Source organism: Mobula birostris, chromosome 8 (genome assembly GCF_030028105.1).
Source record: "Mobula birostris isolate sMobBir1 chromosome 8, sMobBir1.hap1, whole genome shotgun sequence".
Taxonomy (NCBI): domain Eukaryota; kingdom Metazoa; phylum Chordata; class Chondrichthyes; order Myliobatiformes; family Myliobatidae; genus Mobula; species Mobula birostris.
In genome coordinates, this window is record NC_092377.1 from 29,530,957 (window position 1) to 29,543,910 (window position 12,954).

The window sequence follows — 12,954 nt, forward strand, 5'->3', positions numbered from 1 at the left end:
TAATGCCTCCCCAGCAGTGGTATTGTCTGCGCAAGGTGTAGGACACCTGCTCCCACTAACACAGGCATAGCTTTAGGACAAACCATACTTCCCTTGGGTCTTTAGGGCCCTTCTGCTGTCGACAAGCCGATGTAACCAATGTGACTGAAAATAAATGAAACTGTTTGGAATGTCTTTATCTAGAATACTTATTTTTATGAGTTATAAACCAACAAAGCACACTCACTGAAGGGATTGTTTGATTAGTCAAGCTGGCAATTGTTTTACTGTTGGGGTGTGTAAATGGTGAACGCCAGAACGGGAGAACAAAGTGTGAGAGCTACTGGGGAAATTAGAGCAGGAACAGAACGAGCAGTGACGAACCAGGCAAAGGGGCAAGGTTTGCGGGAGAATTAGGATTGCTAACCTGTTCTGTCACACTAGCCTTCACTAACCCATATGTCTTTGGAATGTCGGAATGTGGGAGGAAAACAGAGCACCCAGAGGAAACCCACGCAGTCATAGGGAGAATGCACAAATTTTTTTTTACAGGTAGTGGTGAGAATTGAAACCCCATTGCGGGCCCTGTAAACCATTCTAGCCACTACACATCCATGCTGCCCTACTACACTGTTGTGTGTTACTGAGCGATCTTCAGAATAAACATTTTTTTGTGAATGCATCTAGGTCCAGTGCTTAAAAAAAGTTTGAAAGCCTCATACAGTTGGTCGAGGTTAGAGCATCTATTACCAGCAGTATGATAACTCTCGCTGTCACTGCTCATATATTTCACAGACCAACAATTCAGCCATGGCAAGTACATTAAACACATTGACACTGCAAGACACTCACAAAATCTCTTCCCTCTCTTGTGGCAGAAGGCTTCCAATGTCATGGCTGAAACATGGTGAGCATAGTAAACAGTCATTGAGAAGACTGAGACGTGTCGCTTCTCAGAGGCATAGCGCTGACCATAAGGATGCACAGTAGGCACTCAATCTGGACATTCAGAAAATGCAAGGGTTTCCCAGGCTGAAGAAATCTTCAGTCTGGAGTGACACACAAGACCATAAGACATAGGAGTAGAATTAGGCCATCTGGCCCTTCGAGCCTGCTCCGCCATTCAATCATGGCTGATCCTTTCTTCTATCTCCTCCTCAACCCCAGTTCCTGGCCTTCTCCCCATAACCTTTGATGCCATGTCCAATCAAGAATTTATCAATCTCTGCCTTAAATACACCCAATAACCTGGCCTCCACAGCAGAACATGGCAACAAATTCCACAAATTCACCACCCTTTGGCTAAAGAAATTTCTCTGCATCTGTTTTGAAAGGGCACCCTTCTATCCTGAGGCTGTGCCCCCTTGTCATAGACTCTCCCACATGGAAAACCTCCTTTCCACAGCTACTCTGTCTAGGCCTTTCAACATTCAAAAGGTTTCAATAAGATACCCCTCCCCCCCCCCCCCCCCCCCAGTACAGTGAGTACAGACCCACAGCCATCAAACATTCTTTGTATGATAACCCTTTCATTCCTGGACTCATCCTTGTGAACCTCCTCTGGACCTTCTCCAATGCCAGCACACCTTTTCTAAGAGGAGGAGCCCAAAACTGTTCACAAGGCCTCACCAGTGCCTTATAAACCCTCAGCATCACATCCTTGCTCTTATATTCTAGACCTCTTGAAATTAATGCTAACATGGCATTTGCCTTCCTCACCACTGACTCAACCTGCAAGTTAACCTTCAGGGTGTTCTGCACAAGGACTCCCAGGTCCCTCTGCATCTCAGATTCCTGGATTTTATCTCCATTTAGAAAATAGTCCGCACATGTATTTCTACTACGAAAGTGCATGACCATGCATTTTCCAACACTGTATTTCATATGCCACTTTCATGCCCATTCTCCTAATCTGTCTAAGTCCTTCTGCATCCTGCCTGTTTCAACACTACCTGCCCCTCCATCAATCCTCGTATCATCTGCAAACATGGCAACAAATTCATCTATTCCATCATCTAAATCATTTATATACTGTACAACATAAAAAGTAGTGGTCCCAACACCAACCCCTGCGGAACACCACGTGTCACTGGGAGCCAACCAGAAAAGGATCCTTTTATTCCCACTTGCTGCCTCCAATCAAGCAGCCAATGCTCTAACCACGTCAGTAACTTTCATGTAATACCATGGACTCTTAACTTGGTAAGCAGCTTCATGTGTGGCACCTTGTCAAACACCTTCTGAAAGTCCAAATATACAAAATACACTGCATCCCCTTTATCAATCCTACTTGTAATCTCTTCAAAGAATTCCAACAGACACATACATGCAGTCTATCCCTCTCTGACCTTCAGGAAACCATAATCTGAGTAAAGTGACATTCCCAAGCAATATAAAAACTCATTATTCAAGGAGCAAGTAAAATCACCCTCCCTTGTACAGGCAGAAGGTGTCACATGTTCAACAGTATACTGCATGTTGAAACACAAGATCATATATTAACTGTTTGACATCATGCCATCTACTCCAGTCACTAAGGCTCTCACTTTACAAATGTGAAAGGTAACCTTCACCTCAGGGTTCATTATAAGTCACAGCAAGACTATACAACCGCTTTCAACCTTGTTCAAATATTAAATCATGTCAACCTGGTGCTATCAACATTTACAAATAATTAATTACAGTATCTCTTCAAATATGCTAGTTCCCAGGCTTCTATGTGTTGGTGTTAAAACCTAATTTCCTATAAGTGGTCCTAACAGAGTGGTAATCGCATATTTTTTGAATAATTTGTGACATTACCTGTCAGTTCCAGGTGCTCTGGGCATTAACACATTAGATTAGATTAGATTATGAGGACACTCAGTCCTCGTTTATTGTCATTTAGAAATGCATGCATTAAAAAATGATACAATGTTCCTCCAGAAAGATATCACAGAGACACAGGACAAACCAAGACTAAAACTGACAAAACTACATAATTATAACATATAGTTACAACAGCACAAGGCAATACCGTAATTTGATAAACGGCAGACCATGGGCACGGTAAAAGTCCGATAACCTCATCATCTCACGCAGATAGTAGAAGGGAGAAACTCTCCCTGCCATGAACCTCCAAGTGCCGCAAACTTGCCGATGCATTGAAAGCACCCAACCGCAGCCGACTCTGAGTCCGTCCGAAAACTTCGAACCTCCGACCAGCCCTCCGACACCGAGCACCATCTCTGCCAAGCGCTTCAACCCCGCCCCAGCCGCCGAACAACAAACAAAGCCAAGGACTTCGGGCCTTCCCTTCCGGAGATTCTGGATCACACAGTAGCAGCGCAGCAAAAACAGGCATTTCAGAAGTTTCACCAGATGTTCCTCTGTGCTCTCACGTCTGTCTCCATCAAATCAGGATTGTGCACGGCACCCTACTTGACAGATAACTGATATCATTCACTGGAGTGGCCGCTGCAGGCTGCATCGCGCCACCATCTTCGCTTCTTCTCCTCATGAGGAACATTATGATTGAAAGCCAAATTACAAGGATTCTAATCACAAACAAGAGAAAATCTGCAGATACTGGAAATCCAAGCAACACACACAAAATGCTGGAGGAACTCAGCAAGCCAGGCAGCATCAATGGAAAAGAGAACAGTCGACATTTCGGGCCAAGACCCTTCAGCAGGCCTGATGATGATTGCTACAAAGTACCCACTACATTTAAAAACTATTTATGCAACAACTAATTTCTCTGTGACAAAAAAATGTCGCACAATTGAATTCCCAGGATGCCGGGTATAGTAACGAAGAAAATGTAAATTATGGATTACCTCATTTCCAATCACATCAATATGCTGCTGAACTTGTGGAACCCATTGACGCAGGATAGCGAACAATTCTGGCACGGTTGTTTTAGGATCATGTAGGATTTGCCTGCATGCTGGGTCTTGTGGATCAAAGAAGGAAAATTCTGAAAACGAAAAATTTAAATAAAATTATTAGTCTCTAACTGGTATTTTGATAACAAATTTGCGAAAGAAATACCACTCCATTACTCAAACCCACTCACTTTGTCACAAACGTTCCAGCCCTTTCCCCCCCCAAGTGCTTGCTACCCACATAAAAACTGGACATTCCCAATTTTACAGCTTTTTACAAGTTACAAGCAGTGATACTATTTTATTTTTGTTGGGAACAGGGTTTAACAAGAGGCAGATGTTATTGATCATGAATTATTGCCATACAAGACAGGAGAAGAAACAGTGTGATAGAAGGGAAAGAGCAGAGGAAAGTGGCAGACAGATTATTTGGGAGAGGGGAAAAGGGAATTAACAGAAACAAACTGAACAGAAAAATGGCAGTCAATTGTGCTTGTAACAACAAGAAAAGAAAATAAATTGCAAACAGAAGAGCCACAAACAGCAGGATCCCCACAGGCCATTCATTTCAATTTGACTTTCCATTCCCATTCAATATGTCTGTCCATGGACACCCTCTACTGCCACGATGAGGCCACTGTCAGACTGGAGGAACAATACCTCAAATTCCATCTGGGTTGACAGCATGAACATCAATTTCTCCAACTTCTAGTGATTTCTTCCACCACCACCCCCCCCCCCCACCCCTTCTCTCTTTTACAATTCTCCATTCTGGTTCTCTTTCACTTCTCCTCTTCTGCTTGCCTATCCAGCTTCTCCATCTGATGCCCTTCCTCTTTCCCTTTCTTCCATTTTCCACTGCCACCTCAGACTAGATTCCTTCTTGTTTTGTCCCTTTTCTTTTCCACCTATCACCTCCCAGCTTCTTACTTCATGCTCCTTCCCCCACTCATCCACCCTCCCTCTCCCTCACCTGGTTTCACTGATCAACTACCAGCTTGTACTCTTTCTTTTTCTAGCTTTTGCTCTTTTCTTTTCCAGTTCCAATGAAGTCTCAGCCCAAAACATCGACTGTTTATTCCCTTCCATTCATGTTGCCTGGCTTTAAGAGGTCCTCCAGCATTTTGTATGTATTGTGCAAAAATTGCAAACATGTATTTGTGAACAAATAATTAACTTACCATTTTGAAATGTTATCATGTACTTAAGTACTTCTGTGTTTTAACATTTCTATTTACATATATTTTAGATGTTTGTAGAATTTGGAAGTTTGTGTGCCTCAATGACCCAGAGAGCTATGGTGGCTAGAGTCAGGGCATTGTGCTTTTATTCTTGGTAGCGCCACCCATACCAAGCAGGCCAAATGACTAAGAGTGCTCCAACGGTCCTCCAGTTTTGGAGGTTCAGCTCAGGGCAAACAACCTTGACTGGTCAAAACAAATTGTTACAGAAATAGCAATGAAGATCCTTCTATATCTGTGTGCAATGACATTCCAGAGTCTCCATTCAGAACTTACATGGCTGACAGTAGTGAAAACCAAGAGAAAGCCACTGGCATGATGAAGGAAGCCCTGAATGCTGCCAAGATCAAGACCAAAATTGTTTTTTGGAACCATGTACAACACTGGCAAGTTAGCAGAAATAACGACAGAAATGCATTGTTACAACCTGGGTGCCGGTGAAAGCAAATGGACAGAAACTGGCAGACTAAAGGCAGTAACTGGAGAAAAAAGTTTTATACTCAAGAAGGTAAGATGGTCAGCTGTCATTTTGAAGAAGGGCATTGAGAAATGCTTGCTAGAGTGAAAACCAATCGACAGTAGGCTGATGAGAGTCAAATTGAAAGGGAAGCAAGTGAACATGCCTGTGATCCAACAAATGATAGTGATATTGAAGAAAAGGACATCCTCTATGATCACCTGTAATCGGAGGTAGAGTTAACATCACACCGTGACCTGATCATACCAAAGTGAGAAATAACAACGCACACTTCACTAGGGTCATGGGCACACATGAATGTGCAATGATGAATAACAATGGTGAAAGACTGGTGTAATTCAGTCCCATAACATTCTGGTCACAGGAGGGATGCTCTCTCCACACCATGAAGTCCACAAACTGACACGGTGCTCATCCAGTGGATGTGACAAGTACCAGACTGACCATTTGATGACCAATGGAGACAAATCTTGCAGGATGTAAATGTGAAGAGAGGAGCAGATACAGGAAGTGATCACCACCTCATTGTAGCAGTGATGAAATTCAAGCTGAGAAACACTGGGACTAGAACACATGTATAAAGACATTTTGATGTTGAGAAGCTCAAGGATACTAGTGTGAGATCTGCCTTCACCATTCAGCTTAAGAACAGATTCCAGGCCTGGCAAGACCTTGACGAAGATGTGTCAGTAAACAAGATCGACACAATATGGAAACGGATTGCCTCAGTCTTCATGGAGAGCAGCGAGGCTTGGTCTAGGATATAAAACTGGAAAGAAGAACAAAGCAGCACCCGCAAAATGCTGAAGGAACTCAGCAGGCCAAGCAGCATCCATGGAAAACAGTACAGTTGACATTTCAGGCTGAGACCCTTCAGCACAACTGGTGAAGGGTCTTGGCCCAAAACGTTAACTGTACTCTTTTCCATATATGCTGCCTGACCTGCTGAGTTCCTCCTGCAGTTTGTGTGTGCTACTCAGATTTCCAGCATCTGCAGATTTTCTCTTGTTTGCGTATAACAACAAAGCATGGGCACAGCAGGAAATATGCTCAGCTATAGAAGAAAGACAATAACTAAGGTGTTAGATGCAAAGTCAACATGAATTAAGGTGAAACTTCAATGAGCATATATTGAAGCTAAGAAGAAAGTAAAGAGACTTGTAAGAAAGAACAAGGTAGTCTACATTGAAGGCCTTGCAGAGCAGGCTCAAGCAGTATCCAGTTGAGGTGATTAGGGAAATAGAAACAAAATTTCAAAATTGGTATCTGGAAAGTTCCAGGCCAGATCCAGTGGTCCCATGAGAGATAATAACTGTCTGCTTTTGACAACTACGAAAGAGCAAGAAACACTATGGACAAAGTATTTTAGAGAATTACCGAACAGACCACCACCAGATGAAGAACCTGACATTCAATAATCTGCAGAGGACCTCAACATCAACACTGATCCACCCAAAAAATGAGATAATTGTTGTGATTAAATTAAAGAACAACAATACTCTAGGACATGACAATTTGAACGTTGAATTGTTCAAAGCTGAACCAAACGTTGCAGCAGCCATCCTGCAACCACTGTTTACTATAATCTGGGAACAGGGACAAACCGAGTTATTGTTAGGATATCCAAGAAAGGAGCACTAAGTGATTGCAACAACCAGCGTGGCATCACACTTTTGTCAGTGTCCAGCAATATTCACGCCAAAGTCATTGTCCAATTGATTACAGATGCTGTTGATGTGTGCTTGGAGAAAGAGCAAGCTGACTTCAGGAAGAATAGAGGCTGTGTCGAACAGATCTTCCTGCTGCGTAACATCATAGAATAGTACACAGAGTGGCAGAGACAAATGTTCTAAATGGCCTACCCCTTATTCTTAAACTGTGGCCTCTGGTTCTGGACTCACCCATCAGTGGGAACATGCTTCCTGCCTCCAGCATGTCCAATCCCTTAATAATCTTATATGATTCAATCAGATCCCCTCTCATCCTTCTAAATTCCAGTGTATACAAGCCCAGTCACTCCAATCTTTCAACATGTGACAGTCCCGCCATCCCAGGAATTAACCTTGTGAACCTACACTGCACTCCCTCAACAGCAAGAATGTCCTTCCTCAAATTTGGAGACCAAAACTGCACACAATACTCCAGGTGTGGTCTCACCAGGGCCCTGTACAGCTGCAGAAGGACCTCTTTGCTCCTATACTCAATTCCCCTTGTTATGAAGGCCAGCATGCCATTAGCTTTCTTCACTGCCTGCTGTACCTGCATACTTGCTTTCAGTGACTGATGTACAAGAACACCCAGATCTCGTTGTCCTTCCCCTCTTCCTAACTCCATTTAGATAATAATCTGCCTTCCTGTTCTTACCAAAGTGGATAACCTCACACTTATCCACATTAAACTGCCATGTATCTGCCATGCATCCGCCCGATCACAAGACATTCGGCCCATCGAGTCTGCTCCGCAGCTCCCCCATGAGCTAAACTATTCACCCATCTAGTTCCAATTTCCGGCTTTTTCCCCATATCCCTTGATACCCTGACTAATTAGATACCTGTCAATCTCCTCCTTAAACACCCTCAAAGATCAGGCCTCCACAGCTGTATGTGGCAATGAATTCCACAAATCCACGACCCTCTGGCTAAAAAAATTTCTCCCAATCTCTGTTTTAACTGGGTACCCTCTAATTCTAAGACTATGGCCTCTTGTCCTGGACTCACCCACCAAGGGAAACAACCTTTCCACATCTACTCTGTCCAACCCTTTCAACATTCGAAACGTTTCTATGAGATCCCCTCTCATTCTTCTATACTCTAATGAATACAATCCAAGAGCCCACAAAAGCTCCTCAAATGTTAGCCCCTGCATTCAGGAATCATCCTCGTAAATGTTCTCTGACCTCTCCCCAACATCAGTACATCCTTTCTAAGATAGGGGGCCCAAAACTGCACACAGTATTCCAAATGAGGTCTCACTAATGCCCCATAGAGCCTCATCAACACCTCCTTACTCATATACACTATTCCTCTTGAAATGAATGCCAACATAGCATTCGCTTTCCTTACCGCCGATCCAACCTGGTGGTTAACCTTTAGGGTATCCTGCACGAGGACCCCCAAGTCCCTTTGCACTTCCGATATTTGAATTTTCTCCCCATCTAAATAATAATCTGCCTGATTATTTCTTCTTCCGAAATGTACAACCGTACATTTGTCAACGTTGTATCTCATCTGCCATTTCTTTGTCCACACTCCTAAACGAACTAAGTCTCTCTGCAACCTTTCCGTTTAGACATAGACATAGAATAGTACAGCACAGTACAGGCCCTTTGGCCCACAATGTTGTGCCGACCCTCAAACCCTGCCTCCCATATAAGCCCCCACCTTAAATTCCTCCATATACCTGTCTAGTAGTCTCTTAAACTTCACTAGTGTATCTGCCTCCACCACTGACTCAGGCAGTGCATTCCATGCACCAACCACTCTCTGAGTAAAAAACCTTCCTCTAATATCCCCCTTGAACTTCCCACCCTTTACCTTAAAGCCATGTCCTCTTGTATTGAGCAGTGGTGCCCTGGGGAAGAGGTGCTGGCTATCCACTCTATCTATTCCTCTTATTATCTTGTACACCTCTATCATGTCTCCTCTCATCCTCCTTCTCTCCAAAGAATAAAGCCCTAGCTCCCTTAATCTCTGATCATAATGCATACTCTCTAAACCAGGCAGCATCCTGGTAAATCTCTTCTGTACCCTTTCCAGTGCTTCCACATCCTTCCTATAGTGAGGCAACCAGAACTGGACACAGTACTCCAAGTGTGGCCTAACCAGAGTTTTATAGAGCTCCATCATTACATCGCGACTCTTAAACTCTATCCCTCGACTTATGAAAGCTAACACCCCATAAGCTTTCTTAACTACCCTATCCACCTGTGAGGCAACTTTCAAGGATCTGTGGACATGTACCCCCAGATCCCTCTGCTCCTCCACACTACCAAGTATCCTGCCATTTACTTTGTACTCTGCCTTGGAGTTTATCCTTCCAAAGTGTACCACCTCACACTTCTCCGGGTTGAACTCCATCTGCCACTCCTCAGCCCACTTCTGCATCCTATCAATGTCTCTCTGCAATCTTTGACAATCCTCTACACTATCTACAACACCACCAACCTTTGTGTCATCTGCAAACTTGCCAACCCGCCCTTCTACCCCAACATCCAGGTCGTTAATAAAAATCACGAAAAGTAGAGGTCCCAGAACAGATCCTTGTGGGACACCACTAGTCACAACCTTCCAATCTGAATGTACTCCCTCCACCACCACCCTCTGCCTTCTGCAGGCACGCCAATTCTGAATCCACCTGGCCAAACTTCCCTGGATCCCATGCCTTCTGACTTTCTGAATAAGCCTACCATGTGGAACCTTGTCAAATGCCTTACTAAAATCCATAAAGATCACATCCACTGCACTACCCTCATCTATATGTCTGGTCACCTCCTCAAAGACCCCTATCAGGCTTGTTAGACATGATCTGCCCTTCACAAAGCCATGCTGGCTGTCCCTGATCAGACCATGATTCTCTAAATGCCCAGAGATCCTATCTCTAAGAATCTTTTCCAACAGCTTTCCCACCACAGACATAAGGCTCACTGGTCTATAATTACTCAGACTATCCCTACTACCTTTTTTGAACAAGGGAACAACATTCGCCTCCCTCCAATCCTCCGGTACCATTCCCGTGGACAACGAGGACATAAAGATCCTAGCCAGAGGCTCAGCAATCTCTTCTCTCACTTCGTGGAGCAGCCTGGGGAATATTCTGTCAGGCCCCGGGGACTTATCTGTCCTAATGTGTTTTAACAACTCCAACACCACCTCTCCCTTAATATCAACATGCTCCAGAACATCAACCTCACTCATATTGTCCTCACCATCATCAAGTTCCCTCTCATTGGTGAATACCGAAGAGAAGTATTCATTGAGGACCTCGCTCACTTCCACAGCCTCCAGGCACATCTTCTCACCTTTATCTCTAATCAGTCCTACCTTCACTCCTGTCATCCTTTTTTTCTTCACATAATTGAAGAATGTCTTGGGGTTTTCCTTTACCCTACTCGCCAAGACCTTCTCATGCCCCCTTCTTGCTCTTCTCAGCCCCTTCTTAAGCTCCTTTCTTGCTTCCCTATATTCCTCAATAGACCCATCTGATCCTTGCTTCCTAAACCTCATGTATGCTGCCTTCTTCCACCTGACTAGATTTTCCACCTCACTTGTCACCCATGGTTCCTCCACCCTGCCATTCTTTATCTTCCTCACCGGGACAAATTTATCCCTAACATCCCGCAAGAGATCTCTAAACATCGACTACACGTCCATAGTACATTTCCCTGCAAAAACATCATCCCAATTTACATCCGCAAGTTCTTCAACATTTCCTGCTCCTCCACCTATCTTGGTGTCATCCGCAAATTTAGCCACAAAACCATTTCATCCACAATCCAAATCATCGATATACATCATAAAAAGAAGCAGCCCCAACACCGACCCCTACGGAACATCACTAGTAACCGGCAACCAATCAGAATAGGATCCCTTTATCCCCACCCTTTGCTTTCTGCCTATCAGCCAATGGTCCACCCATTTCAATATCTTTCCTATAATTCCATGGGCTCTCATCTTATTAAGCAGCCTCATATGCGGCACCTTATCAAAGGCCTTTTGAAAATCCAAATACACAACATCCACAGCCTCTCCCTTGTCAATCTTATTCGAGATTACTTCAAAAAAATTCCAATTGGTTGGTGAGGCAGGATCTTCCCTTCATGAAACCATGCTGGCTTCAGCCTATCTTGTCATGCACCTTGAGGTATTTCATAACCTCATCCTTGAGGATCGACTCCAATATCTTTCCAACTACCAATGTCAGACTAATAGGTCTGTAATTTTCTTTTTGCTGCCCCCTTCCTTCCTTAAATAGCGGAACTACATTTGCGACCTTCCAGTCCTTCGGAACCATGCCAGAGTCTATTGATTCCTGGAAGATCATTTCCAATGCTTCCACAATCTCCAAAGCCACCTCCTTCAGAACCCTTGGGTGCGCCTCATCCGGACCACGAGACTTATCTATTCTTAGTCCACTTAGCTTCCCAAGCACTTTCTCTCTAGTAATCTTGACTGTACCTAATTCTATTCCCTGATACCTCTGGTTATCAGATATATTGCTCATGTCTTCCACTGTGAAGACTGATGCAAAATACTCATTCAGTTCCTCCGCCATCTCTTTGTTATCCATTATAATTTCTCCAGCATCATTTTCAATCGGTCCCGTATCTACCCTTGTTACTCTTCTACTCTTCATATACTTTTAAAAAACTTTTAGTATCCTTTTTTATGTTAATCGCCAACTTCCTTTCATAATTCATCTTTTCTTTCCTAACGACTTTCTTAGTTTCCTTCTGTAAGTTTTTAAAAGTCTTCCAGTCCTCATTTTTCCCACTAATTTTTGCTTCCTTGTTTTCTTTAGCTTTTATTTTTGCCTTAACCTCTCTCGTTAGCCACATTTGTGTCATTTTTCCATTGATAATTTTGTTTTTTCTGGGAATATATTTTTCCTGCATTTTCCTTATTTCTTGTAGGAATTTCATCCAATTCTGATCTGCTGTCTCTCCATTTAGCTTACTTTTCCAAACGACTTGGGCCAGTTCCTCTCTCATACCACTGTAATTTCCACTGTTCCACTGAAATATCGATACACCTGATACCAGCTTCTCCTTTTCAAATTTGAAACTGAACTCAATCATATTATGATCACTACTTCCAAGGGGTTCCTTTACCTCCAGCTCCCTAATCGCCTCAGGTTCATTACACAGCACCCAATCCAAAACAGCCAGTCCCCTGGTGGGCTTCTGGACAAGCTGCTCCAAAAAGCCATCCTGTTGGCATTCTACAAACTCCCTCTCCTGAGATCCATTACCTTCTTGACTTTCCCAATCCACTTTCATATTAAAATCCCCCATAATTATCTTGACATTTTCCTTCTGACACGCTTTTTCTATTTCCAGCTGCAACTTGTAGTCCACATCCCGGCTGCTGTTTGGAGGCCTGCATATAACTGCTATTAGTGTCTTTTTACCCTTGCCATTTCTTAATTCTACCCATAAGGATTCTACCTCTTCTGATCCTATGTCCCTTCTTTCTATTGATTTGATATTAGGGCCACGCCACCCCCTTTACCTACCTTCCTATCTTTCCTATACACTGTGTATCCTTGGATATTCAGCTCCCAATCACATCCATCATTTAGCCATGACTCGGTGATGGCCACAATGTCATATCTTTTAACCTGCAGCTGTGCAGCAAGGTCATCCACTTTATTTCTAATGCTGCGTGCATTTAAG

The 12,954-nt window shown here is 43.5% G+C and overlaps 1 protein-coding gene across 15 annotated transcripts in view; it reads right to left on the reverse strand.

Moving 5' to 3' along the window:
* The window catches only part of LOC140201202 (CAP-Gly domain-containing linker protein 4), a 339,984-nt gene that overhangs the window by 266,485 nt on the left and 60,545 nt on the right, over positions 1 to 12,954 (reverse strand). For all 15 annotated transcript variants that reach the window (XM_072264916.1, XM_072264923.1, XM_072264920.1 and 12 more), the window contains exon 3: positions 3,798 to 3,937. In XM_072264916.1, the coding sequence (XP_072121017.1) occupies positions 3,798 to 3,937 (140 nt within the window). The remainder of the gene's footprint in view (positions 1 to 3,797; positions 3,938 to 12,954) is intronic.